Source organism: Elgaria multicarinata, chromosome 5 (assembly GCF_023053635.1).
Source record: "Elgaria multicarinata webbii isolate HBS135686 ecotype San Diego chromosome 5, rElgMul1.1.pri, whole genome shotgun sequence".
Lineage (NCBI taxonomy): Eukaryota > Metazoa > Chordata > Lepidosauria > Squamata > Anguidae > Elgaria > Elgaria multicarinata.
Window position 1 is genome coordinate 111738695 of NC_086175.1, and position 27560 is coordinate 111766254.

Sequence of the window (27560 nt, forward strand, 5' to 3'; positions counted from 1 at the left end):
AAAAGCAAAAACATGTCACAAGTTTATCATAATGATGGCAGAGAAACCAGTTTTTCCCACCAAAACGGTCTAGAAGTGTTAGTGTGGAAAATGACTGCTCCAGATTAGCAATAAAGGAGCTGGTAGCAATGAATTATTTTGCCCAATTGAAACAAGTTTGCATTTGAAACTGCACTCAGCCAAAATGTATGACAATGTAAGTACAGCTAGTTAAGAATATAAAAACCACCATGCTGGATCAGGCCAAAAGCCTCTCTAGTCCACCATCCTGTCTGTACAGTGTCTAACCAGATGCCCATAGAAGCCCACAAGCAAGACATGACTGAAAAAGCATCCTCCCAGTTCTGTTCCCCAGCAAACGGCATACAGAGGCTTACTGTCTCTGATCCTGGAGGTAATATGTAGCCATCATGACCAGTAGCCATTAGTTGCCTATATAAAGTTAGGAAAGCTATATTGCAAACAGTGACCACTGCGTTCAAATATTTAACGTTTTCTTACTCAGATATGTCTCAGATATTCCATTTTTGAATGCGTAATTCAAGAGTGCTCATTTAACTTCAACCTGTCGAGTACGCTAACCTCAACTTTCAGATCAGGAAAAATGACCTTTAGAGGCTGTAGCCAGTCTCAGTACTGATTAAATTTAAGACATTTCTAGAAAACAAAGAAATATAATGGCACTAGAGTCTGGAAACACCACAGCTTGCTCAGGGAGAGACTGTTCAGGATCAAGGGAGTTTAACTGCACCCAATGGCTGGGGCATGCCCAGGAAAATGTTTGACTTTCCCCCCTTTAAGCAGTCAATCCCCACACCATACCAAAGGATGCCTTTCAAGTTTTCCTCACTTTCAAAAGAGGTTTGTTAATGCAGCATTCTGGCCCCAATGTCTGAGAAACACAAGCCCAAATTTCCCTTGGGCATGTGGAACAAGGAGGCTGGTTCTATGGATCCAGGTCACTGGACCTGCAGAAGGGGTGTTTGAAATTCAAAAATGATTTTCTTTTGGTGTTTGTGATCCTTCCACAGGTCGGTGTGTCTAATGCATAGGTAAAGCAACCTGATGCTCTCCAGATTTTGGGACTACAACTTTCATAGTTTATGTTGAATACCATTCTAAACTGGTATTTGACATAAGCAGAATATTTGAATTTAATGACCGAAGTGGATGCCATGAGTTTGGTACTGACAACTTAGATACCTTAACATTCAGAATAGAACAAACCTGCACTAAGGCTCCCTGAAGGCTTATTTGTGGTTCCAAATCCAAATGATGGTGCACCTGTGGCACTGCTTCCAAAACCAGAGCTACCTGCAAACCCTAGTGGAACAGTAGTGAAGACAGGGAACACAAGTTAAGGTACACACAAAGCTAGATTGCTTTAAATAAACTGGCCTTTCAACATGACTCTTCAACTGATCTCTAGCACCTATTCCCCTGCAGCATTAAGAATCCTTGATCCCGAATTGCAATGGTTAAAGAAAGTTTACCTCCACAAGACCCCATTGCTAACTGGATGGGAATGGATGTGTTGATTTAAATCAGAAAGCAAAAAGGCCGGTTTAAATCACTGGTTTATATCAAGTTCCTTCACTGGTAGTTCAACTATTTCCTAAATAACATGCAAATCTGAGCACTAAACTGTGTTAATGTACAATTAGTATTATTGTCAGTGTTTCATTCTTATAGCCAGGCCGTGCATCTGTTACATTGTATACATTTTGCTCAGTTTCCTATAGAGCAGGGTCAGACAAACCTTTGGACCTGTGGGCACACTTAGTAATTTGAGAACCTGTCCTGGATACAACCATAAGATGGTTCCCATTGGTGGGCACAGCTATTCACAAAGGACAAGTAACCTACCCAGAGGCATTCATGGAAAATTAAAAAGGCAGCACTTTGCTTTGAATCAATCCCAGACGCCACTAAGAAAATCTACAAATATTTTTTAAATAAAGAATGGGGAAGAGTACAGTCACGAAGGAAGGTACAATCAGCAGCCATGACTGTTTGTAAGATTAGGTCTGGGAAGGACCTGCACACTGGACAATTTTGTCTTCTTTCCAAAGTTGTTCTTTTCTGCTTCACTCTGCCTTGGCTCAGCCCCACCCTCACACAAAAAAGTAGCAAACAAAATGAAATGCTCACGAGTGTTATGTTGAAGCAAGGTCTGATAATTACTGGGCAGACTAGAGCAGTTCATTTTCGTGAGAGAAATATGACATTCCTGTGTTTGAGATGTAGAGTGCAAGTATTCCTGTTTGCCACATTCTATGTCCTGGGAGCAGGAGACAGGTGTGAAGCTCATCCGCTTGAAGTTTCTAGCGAGGCGATTGCTTTTCCAACTAATGGGAGTTGGGCAAATAAGCTCCACCTGTTTGTTTGATCATTTCTCAAACACAGGGTGACCATATGGAAAGGAGGACAGGGCTCCTGTATCTTTGACAGTTGCATAGAAAAGGGCATTTCAGCAGGTGTCATTTGTACGCATGCAGCACCTGGTGAAATACCCTCTTCATCACATCAGTTCAAGCTGCAGGAGCCCTGCCTATTGTGACCAGTTACAAAAGGGGGCAGGGCTCCTGCAGCTTGAACTGATGTGATGAAGAGGGGATTTTACCAGGTGCTGCATGCATACAAGTGACACCGGCTGAAATGCCCTTTTCTATGCAACTGTCAAAGATACAGGAGCCCTGTCCTCCTATCCATATGGTCACTCTATGTTTGAGAAATGATCAAACAAACAGGTGGAGCTTATTTGCCCAACTCCCATTAGTTGGAAAAGCAATCGCCTCACTAGAAACTTCAAGCAGACAAGCTTCACACCCCTTTCCTGCTCCCAGGACATAGAATGTGGCAACTAACAGAGCAATTGGAATAGTTTATAAGAAGCTGGGGAGAGTTTCTCTTGCCTCTCCATTTCTGGAAACTGTATGAGGAAGCAAAAAAGAATCTGGAGAAAACATCTGGTGTGTGCTTTGGGTTGGAGAGGTAAGTCACATATTTTAATAAAAAATATGGGAAAGGGACAAGTAACCTATAGCTTTCCTGCTGTACTGAGTACTCCAAATCCTTTTGTGGGATGTGTGTGAGAATTATGATTGAAACATAACAAAGGACAAGTATGCACCCTGCTGTTTATGTGATGTTTAAAAAGATGTAACATACTTTTAACAATGTTTCTTGCAGCTCTCAGTTTGCTACTCTAGTACTTACCGTATTTCTTCAATTCTAAGACGCATTTTTTCCCCATATAAACATCTCTAAAAATGGGGTGCGTCTTAGAATCGCGGGTGCGTTTATTATTTCTTAGAATCAAAGCTTTTTTTCTGTTGATGGTACTGAAATTAGTGTGCGTCTTACAATCGATGGCGTCTTAGAATCGAAGAAATACGGTATTCCTACTCTGGTAGCTAATCTTGACTTCTTTAAATGTGATCTATATTAGTTCTTTTAAGTGTATTTCTCATACTTTTAGGTTTGTTTTGTCAGTCTACTTCTGTATACAATCACACACAATCATAAAAGTTGAATGTGTGCTCAAATATCCATGCAAAGTGACGTTTCAAGGACAGTGAGAGGAAAAATGGTTGCTTTTCCAAGAATGAATGAATACTGTTTTCCAAATGAATACTGTTGTTGTTTTTATACTGTTTTTATGTTTTTTAAATTTTTTGTATACTTTTAATGTCTACTATTTTTAATTGTTGTAAACCGCCCAGAGAGCTTCGGCTGGGGGGCGGTATATAAATGTAATAAAATAAATAAATAAATAAATAAAAATAATAAATAATCATGCTGCATTTTGTCAATTTGCAAATTTGTCATTTAGCAAAAGAACAGGTGGCATTGCTGTGGATACTCAAGAGTATCCACAGTGATGTATCATTTGAAATGAAAAAACTCCTCATACTTGTCCGACATCATGGGAAAGATACCACCTCTATAGAAGTAGCACTAATTTTACTGTCTTTTTCATAAATATGTATATCAACAATAGGGCTTGGGATTAAGTGTGGGCTGCACCAGCCAACTCCCATAACAGACCCCCAAAATGGACACACACACACGAGTGAAACAAGCTGGTACAGCAATATGCTAACACAGTGATTTTTTAAAATCTGGATCAAGTATTAGTTCTCATATAAATCCTATCTCGCAGGATTAAGGCACGCATCAAAATATAAGCATATCTATGTAAACATAAAACACAACACTAAATACACACTTCAGGCAATTAATCCTCCCAAATGCCTGGTTTATAAGCAGCTAGATGTATTCCTGGTATGATAAAAGACTTTGGGATATCACACAACCAAAAAGTTGTCCCCAATAGAGATGGAGGATGGGTATGTATAGTAAAGATGACAATGCAAATTAACTGTCTTGATAGCACTCTTCACAATCAAGAGTGTGTTAAAAGAAGGGTACGTTTTCCCCATCCTCTCAAGATGTGTTTACAATTGCAATGGGCTTTCTAACCAAAATTGGAGGCTGAGAATATAGAATCAGAGGCTGATCGTAATTTCCCATCAAAACATGGAATATAGGGAGGGGTGTGGCATTGAGTACATAGCATAAAGCATATAGGGACTTAATTCTGCTGGTGAAGGGTGCTGCCTAATTCAATTAAGGAAGTATTATATAGGAATTCAGTGAAACATTAGAAAAAAAAAATAAAGTGTACCTCCAAGGCTTGAAGAGCCTAAGCCACTTGATTGCAAGCCAGTGCCAATACCTGAACCGAATGGCGTTCCAAAACTAATTCCCAGAGTCGGCTGTGGCCCTGGTATAAAAAAAAACGAAAACAAAGCTTGCCTTACTCTTTCGCAATAAGATCTGTGCTGTAAACCCTTGCATTAAAAAAGTATATCACAGCTTAACAAATGCTTTTCAAAGCACCCCAGCTTTCGTTCGAGTTCCTCCCCAAACTATCTGTGTCTTAAGCTGATAAGTCTTAGATAAGGAATGCAATACAAAAATAAGCTATTGATAAATCTAGTATGCTATGCCAAAACATGAGACCATAGTTTTAGGACAACTCAGCATGTCATTTTGAGTTAGAATTTCTGCTCCTTGATGGGACTATAATCAGAACGTCCTACAAGTAGCTACCAGTGATTCTTTAAAAATCAAGTTTTATACTACATGATTAAAATCATCATGTTACCAATTAAATACTCATTTTAATATTTTATCCATTTTTTAAAAAACAAAGTGAAACAAGTGGATAACACACAAGACAATGACTTTGTTTTATTAAATTTATTGTTCATTTTAGAGCAAGTCAATTACACAGTAACATGACAATTCAAACTGGTTCACACAAAATTGATAGTTACTGAGTTGTTAGAACTTTGCTACATTTACAACAATTTTTGCCTGTTTAAATAAACGTTTACAGAAAAGGCACAGTTGTGCACCTTACCCAATACATTCAAAAGTTTCAGATTCAGACATTTCTAACATCGTTTAGAAGATTGGAGACAGTGGTTTCCCTACATATGCACACTGCCAAAATCCACTTTTTTAATATTACAAAATTAAATGTATAACCTTAGCCCATAGTTCTGTGTGGGGGGGGGGATTTACTAACCCCTCATTATAAATAACTTGCAAAAAAAATCTGGACATTAATCTAGTAATTTATAAAAACTACTTAACAGTTTTCACAGTACAATCTGTATTCCTACCTTTAAGCACAGCAATCAGTGCATTAGTTAAACTTGAAGGATTTGACAAGTTCAATACTGTGCCCGCCTATCCATATTTGTATATTCCTGCCATGCTAAAGGCCAAGGATACAATGCAGTAGATGCTGTTCTCAGGCAAACTCAATTAAAATGAATCGAGAATGCATAGCAGCACTCCCTGGATTGCCTCCTAAAAATCAAACTCTTGTTGATCCATATGAATCCAGTGGCACTAGTACAGAATGCATCAAAATGGTAGCATGTTTACCAGTCACTGTTTTGATCAAAAATCACTTCAGGGATTTGGGGTTCTCAATTTTCTTTCTGGGTACTGATATCGTCTATTAGACATCCCCAAGTTTCTCTACCTCACTATAGCATTACAGTACATTTATCTACCATGACTGCAACTTTAAACAAAATGGGGAAAATATCTCAGTGGTAATTTGTAGTCTGTGTTGTATGGGTCAGACAGCGCCAATGGTCCCCTTCTGGTATTGTAAATATATAAATAGTTGAAGTTCAAGTTCTCACAAACGCTAATTAAACAGATAATCAAATATCAAGCAAAAGGCACTGTTTTGCATTACAGCTTTTGCAAGGAACATCTCCACATCTTAGGTGATCCAATGCAAAAATGAGGTTGTTATATTCAAGATAGCATTACATTAAAAGGGCATCTAGAGCTGTGAACTTGCAACTAATACTTAGCACTTATTTTGGCAAGTTGAAGTTCTGTCTGCATCCCAAGTATGCACTATATATCAATTAAACATTTTGGGTTAAATCCAGATTAAGTTAGCTGAATTTAAATCGTATGTGAAATCAACGGGAAGTAAGTGTAGTCATGACTATCCCATTGAAATCAATGGGATTCAAGTTCAACTAACAGAGCCTCGATCTAACCTTTTATTCTTTTACAGAACAAGTGTTGCACTTACAGATAAAAAGTGGATGTAAACAAATATACTCTCTACCTAGCAGCTCCTTTAAAAAGTTTCCAGTCCAAAGTCAGTTAGGCTTCTAACAACAAAAAGTGTCCAGTGTCTCTTTTAAGTGAAGTGTAATCAGTTTTCCATCTGAGGAGGAGGCACATTGGTGGAAGACCTTTAAACAATTCGATGACACCACAGTCCTCCCAGTCCAGCTTGCATTTGAGCATGCTTTTTAGATTTTTAAAACCGTTCAAGCCAGACCAATATTCAAGTTACAGGAAAACAGGATTTCATGGTTAAAGCTGACAAATTTTTCAACTCAGCAGCAATCTCGAATTAGTACCAGAAACCAAGTCGGAACCAGAAAACTAAAGAACTTCTCATTTAGTCAGGTATGTGTATGTAATATAGATAATGCTAGAGATCGTCTATGCCAAAACATAAAAGTAAACATTGTCACCTTTGGATAACATGTCAAGAATCATTTAAACTATAATTACCTGCAGCACTCTATTTAAAATTAATATATAAATATTTATTTGCCCTAAAGAGCAGTTTTACCTTAATAAATAACTCATTACTACCAGTGCAAACCTATGCATGCTTACTCAGAAGCAAGTTCCATTGATTTCAACAGGACTTGCTCTCTAGTAAGTGTGTTTAGGAGTGCGGCATAATGGCCCAGTGAGGGTAAACATCAGCAAGGTTCCTTACTAGGCTTGCCAGATATCATTGCTCAAGTCTTTCCATAGTGAAAATAAAGGTGCAAACCCAAGTTCTCTAAATCTAACCTGTATCTGGCTAGACTATATGCTTATAAAGTGAACTAAACCTAGTTCAGCCTTCCCCAACCTTGTGGCCTCCATAGGTATTAGACGGGGAATGATGAGAGCTGAAGTCCAATAATCTGGAGGGCACCAGGCTGGGAACTCTGCCTTAGTTTAATCTCAGTTGTATGGCAAGATACTGGATTTTAACCACAAAACTGTCTAAAGCACATGGTCCAGTTTAGTGTCAATTTGGACAGGTATTCGTCCCAATAATTTAAATTGTATATTGACCTCTGCGAGGTCAAAGGACATAATAAAGCATTAAGTGGCAGAAGGTGTTAGAGCAGAGCTAAGCAACACACTTTTTAGATAAGCCCACTAAATCCTTATGACTCAGTCAATAGCAACATACACTTAAGGTTGTATCTATTTTTGTATCTATTCAGGCAAAACTATTTTTGCCTGAAAAAGTCTTGATGACACAGCTATCAAAGTAGTAAAAGCGAAATAATAAGCTCGTACGTTAATTTTTAAGTTACCCAAACTTAGCTAACCAGCTTCAATAGAGCCTGCATTTAGTATAATGCTAGATACTGGTCTATAGTAAAGCAAACACCATTTCCTAGGCATTAATTTGCAATTAAGAAAAAGTTTTAGAGCCAGCAAAACTCATGTTATTTTAATACTGAATATTTGACTTGTGATTTTTTTTAAAAAAAAAACTATGGTCTCTGCCGTACTTCAGAGAAAGTTACTTTTCTACTGTAGGGAAACTCCCCTCTATACCATAAACACAAGAGTCTTCACATATACCAATCCACACTAACATCAAGTTACAGTATATTATTTAAAAACAAACAAAAAGGCTGCTAATTAGGCTCAAAGAATGGGCACTAATCCTCTTGGCTACTCTTTGGTGGCCTCAGCAGAATGCAAAGTGGACAGAAGGCCAGAATGCAGTCTCTGCATATGACCAGTGGTCCATCTGGAGCTGTATTGTCTCCTCTGGCCAACAGTGACTCTGTAAGGTCTGGGGAAGAGGTCTTTCCTAACCGTGCCACCAAAGTTCCTTCAATCTATGACTGAACCTGGGGCCTTCGGCACGCAAAGCATGGGCCCAACCACTTAGCTATTGCCCTTCCAAATTTTGACAACAGTTTTTATTCACAGTATCTACAATTAAACAATTCAGGAAACTCTGTTATATTGACAGAGTCAATTATCTGCAAGGCCAAATGAATAACTTCTCTTTGCAATTTTACATTTTCATAGCCTAATAAAATATCCAAGTGATGACATAAATTCATCAAATATTAGCTTACCTACTCTCTTCCCTCTGCATTAGGAAAAAGACAAAGGGTTGGATCCAAAAGATGTCTTTCTGTATGCAGTAGACACCTTCTATTCATAGAAAAACTTCTACACTTTGCATTACAGAATTGCTTGAGAAAACTGAAACTAAATCCAAAGATGTTCTTACATTATGTAAACCTGGGAAGAGGAACAGAACTACAATTACTCCACTAGCATTGTACAGCACTAGCAACTGCCCGTTCCAGTCATGGGGTGGTATCTAAGTGACCCGTTCCACCAACGGAATTGCTTCTATCAGCAGAGCAGGAAGGGGCAGTTTCACCTCCCACTTGAATGCCTATGCAATACTGATTTTACCCATGATTCTTTGGATCCAACCCAATGGCAGCAAGTCAATAGAAGCCATGTACCTCAATTAATGGTTCCACTGAAATCAATGGATTTTCTTACATTTAAAACAAGGGATTTTAGGATTGCAAGAGAAATTTCTGACAAGATTCATAAGACTTCAGGTAAAGTGCTGCTCTCTTACTTAGTAATTTATTATACAGACTTACTTTGATAACTTTTAAGATCTTAACAGTTAACAGAACTATGGTTCTGGCAGTTACAGACCACTAAATGTGGTCGGTAACTACCAGAACCTTAAGCTCCCTCTGTATAAAAACTGTAAAAAGGCATTTGAAAGTGGTTTACCACAAGATTGAAATCACAGCAGATTAAATTATGTTGCTACAGTAAATCTAAAAGGGGTTACTAGTCCTTTTGTTCTTCCGATGTTCTATTTGGATTCATCTGTTATAGGATTCAGCTATCAACCCCTACTATATGTCAAAGCTGGAAATACCCTGTAGATTCCATTACATAGCGGTACCTCAATTAATGGCTCCCTAGGTAGTAAGTTATGCATGCATGTACTATGCTGCATTTTGCCAAGCATCACAAACATAAAGGTGCAACTGAAGCAGGGCGGAAAGACCCATGGGAATTCTCAGGTATGTCTAGAAGACTACTATAGCTGGATTCCTCAAGCTGAGTTCTGACCCACAGGCAACAAAGTAACCAGGTTTCCAGGTATCTCTAAAAGTGACCTGCAGAACTCTTTGCAAGCGACACACCTTAAGCTTCTAACTTCAAGCACCTAGGTTGGCCAATAAAGAGTAATTTTTAAATTGGAAATCAACATCTCTCCCCTCAGTTGCTTCATTTCTACCCATGTTTAGTTTCTGGTGAGTACCACCTCAAAAGTAGCTATCTGATTCTTGTTTATATACATAATTTTGAACTCCAACTACATTTCGCATCTTCCTGCTGAATCTGTTAAAAAAGTAACGCCCCTAACGATCTTTTACCTTGAGGCATATTTCAAATTACAAAGTGCAATGTAAAAAAAAATATAGAATTTCCCATGAGGAAAACAAATTTGAATTAGGATTTCCCAACAAATTAGAAAAGTTTATACAATAGTATCATAATTTTTGAAAGACTTTATCCTATGCGTATTCAGAGGTGACAAAGACTCACATTCCAAGGGGTCGAGTAATACAGTAAACAAGCTATTACAAGTAAGATCACAAGATTAAATACTGGGTGTATAATTATTGCTAAGTCTATCCTGCATTTTCTATTACCTATGTTCTGATGAACTGTTACTCACAATTTCTAGATTTCCAAAACAAAGGAAGACTTTATATAAAACATCGTAACAAGCTTACTCTTTTTGTAACACTAAAAGCTATAACTTGAATGCACTCAGACCTGTAGCAGGCTGTTGCTGCTGTGTAAGAGTTGCAGCCATGGCAACGGCTGCTGCATTTGGTATGTTGCTGAAAGGAGTTGGTCCTGTGGTAATACGTGGGGCCGTCTGCCATTTCTTCGCTTCCACTCGCCTTGCCTCAAACACGTCCACAGCATCCGCCAAGAACATTTTTCTGAAACCAAGGTATTGGTCTTTGAGCATCTGAAGAGAGACAATGAAAGCTATTTTAGTTCATCACAACTGTCCTTGCAAGTTTCAAATTCTGTCGAATTCCAACAACTACAATGAGTTATAACAAACTGGAGCACAAGCATGCAAGGGCATGAGTGAAGTTACTAAAACTGAGAAGAGACCCAGGGTGCCATAGTTTACTTAAAATATTTATATCACACCTTTCCAGAAGGTCAAGTTGGCTTATAAACACTAACGTGATAATGCAAAATTCATCCTATTCTCTTGGGCTTTCTGCGGGATATGAGAACTTTGGCGGCCATTCATGTTCTGGATTGCTGTTATATCTTGGTTTAATTGTGCATTTTATTTTATTGTGCTTTATTATTGTAAGCCACTTTAAGGGGGGTTTATGGCAAAAGGCAAAATAGAAATGTTATAAATACATTTTCACACAAAAAAACCCAGCTCCCCTTGCTGAAGTGATTCTAGATACCTCAGTGAACACAGCAGTAAACAATAAAATGTTAAGATGTTACTAGCCACAGAAATATAGAAACCATCCTAACTTTCATTAGTTAAAAATACAAATAGGTGTACACCTAGGCCTACTGCATACATCTGGTCACCTCATTCTAACTGAGGACCAAGGCAGAAAAGGAATTACTAGCTCTGCTTTAAGAATGAGCCTACTCAAGATTTTCAGATACTCTTAGGGAGCAATTCTATGCATGTTTAGACAGAAGGAAGTCCTACAACTTCCAGCATGGCTGAGTGGGGAATGCTGGGAGTTGTAGGACTTCTTTCTGTCTAAACATGCTTAGATTTGCATCCTTATTATTAAGAACTTGGCAAGTGGACAGGAAACAGCAAATTGCCCTTTTCCATGAAAGTTTTGCTAGCCTAACTATCCAATATATGCTTTGAACCACACTGTAAAACTCTAGGCAGACAATATAAAGGTTAACTAAGTTTCATAAGCATCTAGCTTAAAAGCTCCTCAAGGAATGTATCAGCATCCTATTTCATTTGGAAATAAAAGAAAGGCCAAGCCGTACTGTAATAAAGGGAGGGGGGAGAGAAAGGCACTAAAGGCTGACTTAGGAGCCAGAACTATTCCCTCAACATGTTCCTCAATAAAGAAGCCAAGAAGACACCTGCAAAGGATAAAACTTTAGCCATTTAATGCATTGGCAGATATTTCTGTCACAAATTCACTTAAAATACATGAACATGTGTAGAAACAGATTTTTTTACCTTCACATTTTCATGGACTGATTGGAGTTGTGCAGCTAGAGCTACAAACGTTTGATAAATTTTCTGCATAGCCATAGATAAATCTGTGAAACATGAAGATTTGAAAAATCAAGTCCTATTACAAATCCAATCCAAAAATCATACTAGTGCCATCACTCCTAGGACTGTAACTTTTCCTGTTTGGTATGCTATTTGTCATTAAGCCATCACAAGTTTCCTACCACATTAAGAAAGCTGTGGGATTGTCAGACTGTGCTGGGGGAAGGGGAGGCCACATAAAGTACTATTGTTGGTGCTTTGCCAGCAACCAATGATTTCTTTTAGATTGGTAAACAGAAGTTCTGTTTTGAAGCCATCATTTCAATTAATTCACACACTTTGAGAAGAACGCTACAATGTATATCTTATGGTAAAATGTGAACAGACTCAAACTACAAAACACTGGCTCACAGTTCTCCAAGCCTCTTCTCGTGTAGAATATTGGTCTGAGAGATCCTGGGTGTTCTCACCAAAATAAAGAATGCCTGTGGTGAGGTGACATCTGTGTGAAAGGGTAGTGAAAGTACACAAAGCTTTGATGGCAGCTCTCTTCTGGATGTGTGATTCCATTTTCTGGATCCAGACCAATGTATTAACACCTATATCATCTTGTTTATAAGGCTTACGATGTTGTTTAGGTCCAACAATTAGCATCAGGCTAGCCGCAAGTGATGTCTGGGTTAATTCAACTTCTTTGGCAATATCTGTACAGAAATCCTTGTATATTTACAAGATGCTAAAGTTACTGTATGTTATAGCAATTAAAGGAGCATGCAAAATCACTAGCTTTTACCTTGTGGCGTTATATGTGAATTGTTTGCCTGAGTGGCAAGATGATTTTCTAGTTCTTCAATTTGCTGTCTGTACTGTTGCAGTTGTACTTCAAATTGTTCAATCAAGATCCTGAAGTAGCTAGATTAAGTATATTTTAGAACATTTAAATGATGGCTGCAATTAAATATCAGTACAAAAAAAATTCATGTCCACTTGTAAAGATCAAAGATAATATGGTCCTCCTCCGAGTGCCTACTCTGAGGGAAACTCAGAGGATGGCAACAAGGGAGAAGGCCTTTTCAGTGGTGGCTCACCTGGCGCCAATATTGTTATCTTTTCGGCACCAGGTCAAGACTTTTCTTTTCTCCCAGGCATTTAACAGCATATGTTGAGTTGTTTAACTGACCCCTGGATAGTTGGTATGTAGTCTGTTTTTATGCTTTTACATTTTGTATATTGATTTTTAAATGTTCAATGTTTTTAATCTTTGTAAACTGCCCAGAGAGCTTTGGCTATGGGGCAGTATGTAAATAATAATAATAATAATAATAAGAAGAAGAAGAAGAAGAAGAAGAAGAAGAAGAAGAAGAAGAAGAAGTCGTCAAAGAACTATGGAAGTCAAAGAACTATGGCAACAGGAAAAGGTCACAATTATTCCATTAGTCACATCAGTCACCGGCAACACATCAAAAAATTATACAGAAAACCTTCAGAAACTGGGCCTACCAAAATACATCCACACCAACAGAAAGCAGACATAAAACATGCTCAGTTGTCAGGAAATTCCTGAATCTGTAAAAGACAGCAGGACTTGGCAAAGCCCATCATGTCCATCTAGAAAAACCGCCATGAGCAAGAAAGAAATATTAATAATAATAATAATAATGTAACTTTAAGAACTGTTGCCTGTGTTTGCTTGTATTCCTCCTCCCTCATCATGTTTTCCTTTTGTGCTGTCCTTTAGGTTGTAAGCCTGCAAGCATAGACTGACTTGTTTGTTATTGATCTCATGTAAGCTGCTCTGGAAGTAGTGTAAAAAAAGAGCAGTGTAAAAATGCTTTAAATGAATAAATATGGTCTAAGTAGAAGTCGCTAACCACTCCCAAGCACTGGGAAAAGTTGTTCCTGGTATAGACAAAGACAGGTTGCTTACCTGTAACTGTAGTTCTTCGAGTGGTCATCTGTGCAGTCACACATATGGGCTCTGCGCCTGCGCGGAGTCTCGATCAGGAAAAACTTCTATAGCTGAGGCGTTTTTGGCGGGAACCCCTCCCCCAACGTCCACTGAGCATGCTCAGGGGTTCCCGCCCTAACTCCTCAGTTCCTGAAACCGCCTAAACAGTCTCACTGAGGAAAACCACCAGGTAATCAAGAATGACACCATAGTGGGGACGGTGGGAGGGTTGTGTGACTGCACAGATGACCACTCGAAGAACTACAGTTACAGGTAAGCAACCTGTCTGTCTTCTTCGTGGTCTCTGTGCATCACACATATGGGCGATTAACAAGCTGACTTACCGGAGGTGGGTGGTGTCAGGTGATGGATGAAAATTCAACGGATTGCCGATAAGACGGCACGCCCAAAAGCGCAGTCTCTACGCGATCTGACATCCAGATGGTAGTGGCTGGCAAAAGTCAATGGAGTCAACCAGGTAGCTTTACAGAGGTCTGGTAGAGCGATCCCCTTTTCAAAGGCTGTAGAGGTGGCCACTCCTCTCGTGGAGTGAGAACGCACCTTACCCTCCAACAGGAGGCCAGCGAGTTCATAGGCTAGCTTAATAGTCTGAACCACCCAAGCAGATATTCTCTGCGGGGATGCCTGAAGTCCCTTTTGCTTGCCCCCATAACAAACAAAGAGTCTTTGGGATCTCCAGAGGGTGGCAGTTCTGGACTGGTAAAAGGCAAGGGCCCGTCTTACGTCCAGGGTATGTAGAGCAGACTCAATAGGGGACATCGGCAAAGGAAAGAAACTTGGGAGCGTAATGTCCTGCCCAAGAAGAAAGGAAGACACAACTTTCAGCAGAAAAGCTGGGTCCGGTCTAAAGACCACCTTGTCAGCGTGAAACACCGTGTATGGTGAGTCTATGCGAAGTGCTGCTAGTTCGGATGCACGCCTAGCAGATGTGACTGCAACAAGGAATGTCACCTTAAAAGTTAGTAGCCGCAAGTCCGTCCTTGCTAAAGGTTCAAAGGGCTTGGCACATAGTGACTTGAGCACCACCGAGAGGCTCTATTGAGGGACAAAGGAACGAACTAGTGGGATGGTGTTTTTCATGCCTTTCATGAACCGCTTTGTCAAAGGGTGTGTGAAGACCGAACAGCCCTGAATCCAATGGTGTGAAGCAGAGATTGCTGCTAAATAAACTCTAAGTGATGAGAACTTAAGTCCTTTTTTAAATAAAGAAAAGAGAAAGGAAAGTACTGTTGCTATTGGTGCTGAAAACGGGTTCTCGTTTCTACTGAGGGCAAAGGCAGAAAATGCTGTCCATTTTTTTGCGTATGACCTTCTAGTAGCTGGTTTCCTAGCTGCTAGGATAATGTTCCATATGTCAGTAGGCAGCGGTTGGTTGTCTAACGTTGCCTTATCCTCCAAGCTGTTAGGTTTAGGGACTGGACATCCGGATGGAAGATGAGTCCCTTCCCCTTCGATATGAGGTTGTGGCATTGAGGCAGTCTGATAAACTCCGCTGAGGACAGTTTGAGTAGCGGAGTGAACCACGGCTGCCTTGGCCACCAAGGCGCTACTAAGATGGCATTGGCATTGTCGCTGCGCAGCTTTATAATAACTCTTGAGAGGAGTGGTATGGGGGGAAACAGGTACAGGAGCTGTCCTGTCCACATCCTCTCGAAGGCGTCTCCTAGAGATGCTGCCCCGTGGCCCGCCCACGTACAGTATTGGCTGCAGATGGCGTTCTCTGGTGACGCGAATAAATCTATTACAGGCTGTCCCCATGCCTGAAAGATCATGTCCAGAACAGTGTCTTTCATCCGCCACTCGTGCGTATCCACAAAGGTGCGGCTGAGGTCGTCTGCCAGGATATTGTCCTGGCCTGCGATATGAATGGCAGACAAAGTCATGTCGTGGGCAACTGCCCAATGCCAAATGTCCAGAGTGAGGGAGATCAGGTCCATAGACCTCGTTCCACCTTGCTTGTTTATATGCCAGACAGCAGCCAAATTGTCTGTATGGATCTGGATTACATGACCCGATAAGGTCTGCTGAAAGGCATACAGAGCTTTTTGGATAGCCATCAACTCCAAGACGTTGATGTGTCTTTTCCTGTCGAGGGAGCTCCAGCGCTCCTGGATGGTTAGATTATTGGAATAAGTTGGTCTAATATTTACAACCTTATTTTAGTTATTGCCAGACTGGGCTTCTGGCCAATAACCTTATAACAGAGTTTTGCAGCGGTTTCCAGCAAACTCAGCACAGACACAGAATAAGACTGAGATTTTCAGTAGGTTTAAAAAAACCTTTACTGGCATATAAAAATATAATTTAGTTATGGCAATCACAAATACAAATACTTACATACGGTCAGTCAATACAGCTCTGATAGAGTGATCATTTCTGATACATGTACATGGGAATACAATCCTTTTTATAGGCTAACTGTACAATGATGCAACTGCTTGCAATCCCTTAATTGAAACAATCAAGTCACCAATTATTCAATCATGACATCAATGTCCAGGTGCAACGTTGACCTTTAAGTTTTCTGCTGAGTCTTCTGATTCCTCCAGCTCCTCAGCAATTAGTAAATCCATGGAAACATATCCAGAACCCTGATCCAGGATTCCAACACCCCTTCATATGTTTACACTGGATTTAACAACACATTGGTGCCATACACTTTGTGAAGACTCAGGGGGCAGTAGAAAGCCCAAAAGGAAGCACTTTGAATTGGAAAACGTCTTCCCCTACTATGAACCTGAGGTATTGGCGATGATCACGATAGATTGAAACAAGAAAATATGCATCCTTAAGGTTGACAGACGTGAACCAATCCCCTTGGGAGAGGAAAGGAAGGATGCTTGCTAAAGAGTTCATCCGGAATTTTTTAGGGTTGATGAACTTGTTTAGCTCCCTGAGGTCCAAAATAGGTCTCAGCCCCCCATCCCATTTCGGAACCGTAAAGTAACAGGAGTAAAAACCGCCTCCCAATGCGCAAGTTGGTAATCACTCTATGGCGCCCTTCTCTAAAAGAGACGTAGTCTCTTGCAACAGAGCATCTGTAGGTGGTGAGAACCTTGCGGTTCCGAGGGGAGGGGGGTGGAGAACTCTATTTTGTAGCCCCGAGATATGATGTTAAGGACCCATGTGTCAGATGTAATAGTGGTCCAATTGCAGAAAAAAGGGGCAAGGATGTCACCAAACTTAGGTGTTAGGCTGTTTGGTGTATGACAGTCAAAGACGCCGTCTTTGATTCGGGTCAGGCTTGCTCTTGTTTTGCTTGAACCGACCTGGGTGCTGTTGCCTCCTGTACTGACCCTGAGGTTGGTACGTAGCGGGGCGGTCTTGCAGTTGGAACTGCTGCTGCGTTTTCGGCCAGCGTCACTGGCGGAATGGTCTCTGAAGCTGTTGTTGCTGCTGACCAATCCCCATTTTCTTAGCCGTATTTTTGGCTTTCTGGATGCTCTCCATAGACTCGTCCGTGGACGAGTGGAAGAGTCCTTCCCCGTCAAAGGGAAGGTCCTCTATCCGGGTGCGCGCTTCTTGAGAAAGTCCTGCGGACCTAAGCCACGCATGTCGTCTTAACGCGATAGAGGCCACCATTGCTTCTGAAGCACAGTCAGTGGCATGCCTCGCTGTGTTGAGTTGTTGGCGTGACAGCCTCATGGCTTCTGTGTAAAACACATTTAACAGCTCTCTTTGATCGTCTGGCAGATATCCAGAAAGAGATGCCATTTTTTCCCATAAAAAAGACTGATATTTTGCCATGGTGGCTTGGTAGTTGTGTACTCTTAGTGACAAAGATGTGGAAGAATAAATTCTTCTTCCCAGGCCGTCCAGTCTCCGACCTTCCTTGTCAACCGGAGCATTGTTTTCTCTGAGTGCGTCCTTGGGATGCCTCAACTATGATTGAATTAGGCTTGGGGTGGGTGAAAAGGAATGGCGCTATCTTTTCTTGGATTTTGTAGATGTTATCTAACTTCCTCGACGTTGGTGGCATAGAGGAGGGCATTTTCCACGACTGTTGGGCTGTGCGTAATAGCACGGGTAAGTATGGAATTGCCGCTGGGGTAGATGACTCGCAATATAAGTCGTCGTAAACGGGGTCATTTAACTTCTCTATTGGTTGAGAAGTTTCGATCCCCAGGGACCTCGCCATTCTTTGCACTTGATCAGTGAAATGGGTCAAGTCCTCAGAGGGAGAGATTACATCTGTCGCTACCACTAAATCATCTGGTGAACAGATTGATGGCGGGGGCGATGGTTCCTGAGAGGAGTCTGATTGATATTCATCATCAGAGAGTTCATCCAACGCACTTCTCCTCATTCTAGCCGCAGGCAAGGATTGCAGAGCCTGTGACGGTGCCGACGTTGTCGGTGCCGTAGTTTGCACCGGTACGGAGCATAATGTTCCTGGTAATAATAGGAGTCTTGGTCCCATCTATATCTCCAATCCTCATAGTAGTAAGGAGGATACTGCGGAGGGTGCCAATATTGAGTAGAATGAATCGAAGCCGGTGAACGGTCTCGGTTGTAGGCATAAGGTGACACAGGACAGTACCGACGGCCGTCGGTATCGGGGAATGGCATATCTCGGTACCGATGTGTGTCGGTATCGAAGTCTCGGTATCGAAGTCTCGGTACCGATGTGTGTCGGTTTCGAACATCGGGCGTGAATCATGTCCTTGTTGGTACCGATGTCCATCAGTATCGATGGTTGGTTGTTGGCTTTGGCGGTATCGAGGGGATGGAGGACCCTCTTCCGCCATTGTCAGATCTTGTGAGGAGCCTCTAATCTCTCCTTCCGAGATTGATGCCCTTAAACTTGTCTCCTCGGTCGGTACCGTAATGATACTGAGAGACGTTACCAGGGAAGGCATTATTTGCTCCGTTCGTGACGGCGTCAAGGCCGGTGGTGAAGACGGAGTTGCCCGTCTCGGTATCGAGAAGGCTCTCAGTACCGAAGTATCGGTATCGAACTTGCCGATATTGGAGGCGTTTTCTGTAGGGAAAGCCTCGTTATCGGGCTTCTCGGTGCCGTAGGGCGCTTCGGTACCGAAGTCCTCGGTACCGGGGTCCTCGGTATCGACGAGTTTGACTTTGTCGATTTTTTCTTTCCCTCCTTTGATTTTAGTTTGCTTTTCTTCCGTTGGGGTTCTTCGGACCCAACGTGCTCTCTTGCTCTCTTAGAGATTTTCCTGGCCGCTTTTGACGAGGCGGAAAGAGAGGAGGAGGGGGGAACCGATAAGGCATCACTCCGTGATGGAGGAGGTTGGGGCACAGACTCCATTGTGTTGGGAGATTTGGAGCGTCGAGACGTACTCGGTTTCTCCACTGTCTCCAACGCCTTTTCCCAAAGTAATGCCCGAAGGCGATCAGATTGGTTCTTCCTGGTTTGCCTCGAGAATTTCAGGCAAAAACAACAGGACTCGATGACATGCGTCTCCCCCAAGCACAGCAAACACCGGGAATGTCCGTCGGTTTGGGATATCTTCTGCCCACAACCGGAGCACTTTTTGAAGAGGCCTTGCAGTGCCATAGGCACCAAGGCTGAGGTAACGAACTTTTTTTTTTTTTAACTAAATAGGAAAAGATTAGAAAACTGTAGAGGTAAGAAAAAGGATGAAAATAGTATTATTCAGCTAGGTATAACGATACCAAAAACAGAGAAGTCTCCAAATGCTGTTGACCCTACAGGCAGTTGAAGAGAACTGAGGGGATTAGGCGGGAACCCCTGAGCATGCTCAGTGGACGGTGGGGGAAGGGTTCCCGCCTAAAAGAATTTCCGCTATAGAAGTTTCCGAACCTGGCCCTGCGCAGGCGCAGAGCCCATATGTGTGATGCACAGAGACCACGAAGAAGAACCCCTGTCAACAAGCCAAGGAAACCTTACCATATCAGAATATTTCTTTTGCAGTGTATTTCTTTTGGAGTGCTCTAGAGTATTTCTTTTGGAGTGCTTTAGAACAACCAGAGTGAGTGAAAAACACCTTCCAGATACAAAATGGCACCTTAGATCCAACTAGTTCGGAATATATGGGTAACGATAGCGTGCAAAATAAGAATGCATATTATAGTCAGAATGTGTAAACTGGTACTTACTCTGCTGGCGCTGTGTTTTCATGTTGAAGGCCAGGGGGTGTTTTCTGCGTTCTTAATGCTATTTCAGCATTTTTAAGTTCCTAGAGAAATAGAAGGGACAAAATTAGATCATGTAAGTGCTTGTTTCAAAGCTCAAAAAGCAGTAAGATTTCCAGAAAGGGTAAGCCTATTTCAGTCAACAATTTATGCCTGATAATTTAAATAACACTCTGAAAAATGAACTTTTTCTTGCTAGCAATTACTAGGGGAGAGAAGTCATTTAAATGCGAAGCTATTGGCATCAGCATTAAAGCTTCTGGACAGTCATTAAATGCATCTCCAGGTAGCATCCATTACAAAGGTCTAGATACACATATGAAGAACCGACTTCGTGAATAATGCTGCAACCTCTACCTGGATAAGAGCTAGCCAAAAATCTCCACACAACCTGCAACCGCATGTGCGACAATGAATTCAAAATACAAAGCCTAGGTCACTGGGGAAAGAGGCTATACACATGCAACTCCTCAGGGAGATCCCTGGGGTGGAAAAATTAGGAGTAATTGCGAACCATCAAATTATTACATTCTAAAACAGAGCAGTTATGGTGATACAGTCCTGTGGCAAACGACGTGGACACGAGGGACAGCCCAGCACAGCTGTTAGGCAATTAAACACACTCTTTCCAGGAGAAGGCATATGTTAATTTTTACTAGGTATAGGTCCTCATCTGTAATAATACCTGAGCAGTTTCCACTTTCAGTTTATCTATATTAAGGGTATTTCTCTGTAATCCACTGGCAGCCACTGATAGAAGCTGCTTCAAAGCTTTTATATCCTCCTGCACTTTATGCATTGCTTTGGAAGACATTCGACTAATTTCCTCCTGAACCTGTTTCTGTTCTTTTACAAACTTCCTGGAGGAGAAAAAAAGAGAGAGAATAAAATCACCAGAAAAGAGACAATCCATGCCAAAATAAAATACCCCCCATTATGTTCTACTAAAGTGTTTTACTGGGCAAGACTAGAGGTACCAGTGACAACAAGGTTGCTTCCATACCATATACAGAATTCCTACAGCTGTCAAAATTCAATGTTTTAGAACAACCAAGAAAGGTTATTTTCCTTACTATTCAAGGGCAATTTCCAGGGAATGTTCTTTTATCACTGAAACACTTATTCAGAACTCTAAGAATTGAGGAAATACTTACTGGAAATTTTCTACATCTTGGCAGATTACAGGAGGTAGATTTTCGTCTTTTAGTGCTTTACTATCCCTGCCAACAGATAATATGTACTTTATTAGCATAGCATGATACTGTCGAATCAGTGGTAGCAGCTTTTATGTAATACTGTAGCCATAAAGAATTGCATTAATGCTGGATTGAGAGGGTTTTACCCTTAAAGGTGGCCTAAAAATAATTTTAAATAAATAAAATTAGGCCCATTCAGCTCTATAAAACATCAAGTAGGAGTATTAGGAAGCATTCATAGAATCATAGAATAGTAGAGTTGGAAGGAGCCTATAAGGCCATTGAGTCCAACCCCCTGCTCAATGCAGGAATCCACCCTAAAGCATCCCTGACAGATGGCTGTCCAGCTGCCTCTTGAAGGCCTCTAGTGTGGGAAAGCCCACAACCTCCCTAGGTAACATTTCAAAAGTTGTTTCCCCATTTTCTCCTTATTCCACTCAACTACCCCTAAAAACTTTCTCTTACAGGAAGAGAAACAGGAGTGTGAAAAATGAACTATTTCAAGTTGCATCTTCCGCCCTGAAATCTGTAACATCTCCATAAAATCCCCATCAGCTTCACTATTCTAGCTTGTCAGCATTCAAATTAAACCTAATCAATGTAGTCTAGTAATTATTTCTCCATGTTTTAGAGGCACACAGTCCAGCAATTATTTCTGCAATTACAATATTTCACAAACTTACTCTGGTCTTGTTCCCGTTTTGTCACCTACAAACAAACAAACAAACAATTAAATATTAATGACTCCTCTGTCTTAAGAAAGAAAATGCCAAATAGACTTCTTTAAGCTGAATAGTTTTCTTGATTCTCTTTCCTAAAGAGGTTACACACATGCACACACACCATTTGGTACTCCCTAGGCCAACTATCAAAGCAGCAGCAGCCTGTCCTCCTGCAGAACAAAGCCAGGTCTGCAGCAGAAAATGTTTCTCTAGCATAAGCGTAATCCCCCGCCCCCCCAACACCAGTCGTGTGTGTTCTGGAAAGGCTTATTCACTTAACACGGAGACGTGTGTTCCAAGCAAGCAGGGTTACACTAGCAGCACTTCTTCAGCTGCTCCCTCCCTGTATCCCAAATGCCTTTGCGACACAGTAGTACTGGCATGTAGAATGGCTGGGTTTCTTTTACCACCCTTGCCCACCTCTGTAGCCTGGTAAAATGACCCATGAACAACCCACAGTTCACACATGACAGCCCATGGTTTAAACAACCCAGAGTTCAACAAACAACCATGGGTTCTCTTTCTGAATTGTTATCATGGCTGGAGTTACACATGACAACCTCGAATTCAGCAACCCATACATGGATTAGTGTTATGTGTGAATGCAGCATACAGGAAAAAAACCAGAAAGCTTCTTCATTTACAAGCTTCTATTAATTATTCTCAGAGCATACACCTTCCAAGATGCATATACAAAAACTTACTCTTTTTATCTGAAGAACTACTGAAGTCTATGCCTCCAAGACCTTCATTAATTGTAGTAGCAGGTGCTGCAGCTGCCCCTAGAGTCAAGCCAAAAGCATTCTGTCCAAGCCCTGCAAATAATCCAGTAACTGTCATCAAAGACTGTCTTTAGACATCAACATTAAAAAAGACTAAATATGAGATGTACGTAGTTTATTTTTAGGTACTATGAATTGCCAGTAGTGAAAACATCACGCAAGTTATCCCTACAATTATTGGCTTGAATCCTGTAAAGTTATACACAGATGTGGGAAATGAGGATTCACGATTTTGTAGTTTGGTTAAGTTCAGTGCGACATCACACACACCCCCAAGTGAGAGGGTCAAGGTCTTGCCTGAGGTCACTAAGAGCTTCAGTGATCCCCTTAAAACTATTGGGACCCAGTGCAACTATGGCACAACCCCCACCACCACCTTCCTTATCAGCAAAGCAGCCAGAGGATTGTGCCTGTTGCACTGAGCTCAGAAACATTCAGAAGATGTTTTGGTAAGAGATAAGAACTACTGAGATCTTTTCAAGTTGTTAGCCCTGAGCCTGGTTTCTAGTTTTCAAAAAAGACTGCTAGAAGTGATGTTATTCAAAATCCTGCATTGACCACAATAACTCCTCCTCCTTTCTAGTATGAAAGTACTGACAAGATGCACAATATCGTGAATTGTCTGGAGAGGACACATCCTGAGCAAATTTTAAAAGATAGCCACATACAAAAAGAATGTTACCTGTTGCAGTTGTGCTTGCATTTGGGAATAGTGTCCCTCCTAAACCGGCCAAGGCTCCTCCCAGCGAAAGTCCTGTGGATACACTTGTGGTTGGGGCGAGTGTGCCTCCCAAGTTCAATGTAAAGCTGGAAGGTGCTGAATATTAAGCAGAGATATCATCTGAAGACACACACACTGATATTTTTTCACATACCAACAGCCATATTATCTCCTGCTAAATAAACTGCTCCTTTTTTAATTGAGTTACAGGCACTATGGCTGTAACTTCCACAAATTTTAACTGGCATTGCATCGGTCTTCATTTATTCACTTTGACCAAATATTCTCACATATTCACCATACTAAGGACTTACAGCGGGAGACATATTTTTTAAAACAAAACCAAATAGCCCATCCATGATAACCTTATGGATTTCTGCAGAAATAACTCTGCTGAAATGACTCTGAAGGTAGCCTTTGGATGTGAAACCATAGCCACTGCACAATCACAACTCCTCGCAGAACTGTGCGAGTCCAACTGCAACAAGCTGCACTGGTGCTATCCCTATGCACAAGGGAGCTAGGAACTTCTATTAAATGAACAGGAAGTGACACACGTTCTTGCTCCACGATACCAAACCTAGAGCTCCCTGGGTGTGACACATGAGCTCTAATCCTGCACCCTTCTTAAAGGGCAATTAAAGGGATTTAATGATATACAATGTTGTGATCTGCCCAGAGAGCTTCAGCTATTGGATGGTATAGAAGTATAATAAATAAATACAACTCAAAGCTTCCTGAATTTTTGCTCCTCTTATCAGCCACAGGATGCTGCAGTAGCAAAGAGTCTGGCTTCTCTATACTGCATCCTGTTCTCGTGTCAATTAACTGTAACAAACCCAGCTATTACTAATGGGTGAGTGGTTAAGGATGTGTGACCTTTAAAATACTATTAGTGGGACTCAGCCATAATATACCATTATAGTCTGAGGATCAGATTGTGTTGACTCAAGCTTTTAATAGAAACCCTCTTTCTGATCTTTATAAGAACTGCATTGATACACCTGAGATCAGCAATATTTAAAGCATGGATAGTTTTAGGAACATTGATGCTTATGCATTTGTACACAAATGGAGATGCTAGAAACGAAAGGAAGGTGATATGAACAAAAAACAATGGTTTTCTTTTTACCTGGTGCTGGAGCTGATGTGAGGGCAGAAGAAAGTGAGAGGGCAGAGGAAGTAGATGTGATAGGTAAAGCAAATGGCGTGGCTGATCCTGCAGGTTTGTTGAATCCTAAACTAAGGCCTGTGGTAGCAGCAGAAGTGGTAGCAGGTGCGCCTGTAAAAGAACAATTCAGTTTCATTCTTTCTTTGATGCCAGTTCTTACCTCCATTAAACTGGGCAATTTAATAAAACACAAGATGTTGAATTCTAAGCTTTTTACTCAGGATCTGCACACTGCCTGTGTAAACTGAGGAGAAACTGAGCAAAGCCACATTTATTTAGAAACTGTACCAATTTTCCATTAGAGAGTGAACAACATATAAGAATACACACAGCTCTTAGCCATCAGAGATCATCATGGATGCTACCCACATTTTAAATGCCTGCAAGAATAAAGGTTACTATTTCCGAACACTCTTGTGCCTCCCTGGAGATTATTTCATAACTGCACCCCTATGCTAGGAAATTCTGCCCTGGGCAAACCCACACCTCGCCTTTTTAAATAGGTGGCAGCTGAAGAAAAAAGGCCTCTAACTTATCTCAGAACAGATATGGGAGAATAATTAAAATATAACTTCCAAACAGACTTCAATAGCAACTACACAAAAAGTACTTTACAATAGCCTAACCTCAAGAGTGCCAGTGCTTGAGCAATAGTGGCCCAATCCTAGGGAGGTCGTGGGCTCTCCCACACTAGGGGCCTTCAAGAGGCAGCTGGACAGCCATCTGTCAGGGATGCTTTAGGGTGGATTCCTGCATTGAGCAGGGGGTTGGACTCGATGGCCTTGTAGGCCCCTTCCAACTCTACTATTCTATGATTCTATGATCCCTATCACTGATGATGTAAGAGATGCACCCAATAAAAGTATCCTCCTGTTTACCACTGCAACCTGGGCATTTGGGAGCACGACAGTGTGTGATCCAACCAAGCTATATTAACCTAATTCTAACACATTAGTAGAGGTCCGGAAGCCCAGAAGTAGAGTGGCTGTAGAATTGGGACAGAATCATCTGTAGATTTCGGCTTTCCTATTTTGGTTCTTAAACGTTTCTATCACATATCTCACTTTTCTCTGTTTTGCCACAATTAATTCTAATCCTTGTCAGTAGGAAATGCCCATAAAACATCAGTCTTGCTGCAGCCATGATCAGGGTTTATGCAGCACCCCATACCTCTCACCATCCAAATCCAGAACACTTCAACTGAGAATTTCAAACTGCCACACTCCATTTAAAGAAAAAAACTAGCAGTGAATATATAGTGCTTACCGAGTGTTAATCCTGTGGCAATAGTTGTTGCTGTTCCTGTATGGTAGTACAAAATAAAACTGAGTTTAAGCTACACTTCCATTGCTGATTGCTGTTTAGATTTATTACTGCCTGGAAAATACCAAATTAAATTCCTTTAGCAGCTCTCTAGTAATGTTTATATAACTTGGGTTGCTTTTAAATAAAATATGTAAGATTTCTGGCAAAGAGCAAGCCTTCAATATAGCACAGGAGGGGCCAACAAGTGAAACCCTCACATATAAAGTATGATCGCTCTACTGCATGGTACATATGTAACCTCCAAATGCCTTGATATAGTTTTGCCTATAGATTTCCCAGCTAGGGAACATGCAAGAACACAGACCTTTGTGAACCGCCAAGAGAGCTTTGGCTATTGGGCGGTATAAAAACATAATAAATAAATAAAATCTTAGCCAGGCCCACATAACCTCTTGCTCTTATTTGGGAATGCCACAAACTCTTGATATCGGTCCCATTTGAACATCATTTGACTTCAATATCTCTGCTGAACAATCGCTACACTATCTCTTGTAGCATTTCAGTTCAACCAAAAGGGATGTTAAACTTGGGAGAATATAAAATAATTAGTATGAATAGTAATTAATTGCTTATGAAGTATGCATATTTTCAGTTACTGAGCTCATCTATATCAGCAAAATATCTACCAAATATGCTGACACACAGAAAACATTTCTAGATGCAGGCTTTATTTGTAAGTTAGAGCACAATGATTGTATTATTATATATTGAGAATAGTTGCCAGTTTTTAGTACTGTGTGCACAATAAATAAATTTATAGTACTCGTCTGTGCCTTTAATAACTTCCAGTTTGGCATTAATTCTTATTAGCTCAAGTCAATTATAATTATATTTTTAAGAGTAGAAATGGAAGAGGTATATTTTACCTGTATTAGTCCCTAATGTAAAACCAGTGGCAGGTTTTGAAGTGAAGAGGCCAGACCCAAAGCCTACAGAAGGAGTTGTTGTAGTTGCAGCAGCTGTTGAGCCCAATGTTCCAAAGTTAAGCCCTCCAGTTGAGCTAAATAACAAGACAAATAACTCATAGTTAATAACCCACACACATTCAATGTTCTCCTTAGTTCTTCATTGCAATAGTTCTATAAGACAGCTCGAAAGCAAAAATAATGTAGCTTGCTCATTCCTATTTAAATGCAACCAGAACACATTTCACTGCCAACAAAACCTGGGTAAACTTTTGAGGGGGTTGCTTCCTTTTTCCTACTTATGTACCCACAACGTGGCACCTGTGGACACCCCAACGCCCTCCAAGACCCTCAAGTGCAGCTGCCAGACTTCAATAGACCCTTCCAATCCCACTGCAGCTACTACAGCCTTTCTTCTCTCACACTGCTGTTGTCACCATGCTCCACTGTCAGAGCATTCCTTCCTTTCACCCCACTCCCATGGCTGGCTGGCCATTCCTTCCTTCCTCTGTCTCCCCCCCCCCCTCCCACTGCTGCCAACTTTTCTTCCTTCCTGCAATGCTTCCACAGGTTGGGAAACAAGGTTAACATGGCTGGTGTTGATGGGGGGAGTAGAAGAAGGTCATGAGCAGAGCGGGGGAGAGGAGAAAATAGTGATTGGGGAAGGAGTTCATGCCATGTATTCTAACACTTGTGCTACACTGGCTGCT

General features: G+C 41.1%; 1 protein-coding gene across 2 annotated transcripts in view; it reads right to left on the reverse strand.

The window, feature by feature from the left end:
• NUP58 (nucleoporin 58) overlaps positions 1-27560 on the reverse strand; it is a 36562-nt gene that overhangs the window by 3685 nt on the left and 5317 nt on the right. The window contains exons 2-15 of one of the 2 annotated variants that reach the window (XM_063127030.1): positions 26812-26945; positions 25886-25921; positions 24581-24730; positions 23410-23544; positions 22650-22760; positions 21907-21931; positions 21182-21247; positions 20713-20887; positions 19992-20071; positions 12735-12853; positions 11903-11985; positions 10474-10675; positions 4691-4789; positions 1228-1323 (exon numbers count right to left, since the gene is read on the reverse strand). In XM_063127030.1, coding sequence (XP_062983100.1) covers positions 1228-1323; positions 4691-4789; positions 10474-10675; positions 11903-11985; positions 12735-12853; positions 19992-20071; positions 20713-20887; positions 21182-21247; positions 21907-21931; positions 22650-22760; positions 23410-23544; positions 24581-24730; positions 25886-25921; positions 26812-26945 — 1511 coding nt within the window. The remainder of the gene's footprint in view (positions 1-1227; positions 1324-4690; positions 4790-10473; positions 10676-11902; positions 11986-12734; positions 12854-19991; positions 20072-20712; positions 20888-21181; positions 21248-21906; positions 21932-22649; positions 22761-23409; positions 23545-24580; positions 24731-25885; positions 25922-26811; positions 26946-27560) is intronic. The other variant, XM_063127031.1, reaches the window with a different exon arrangement.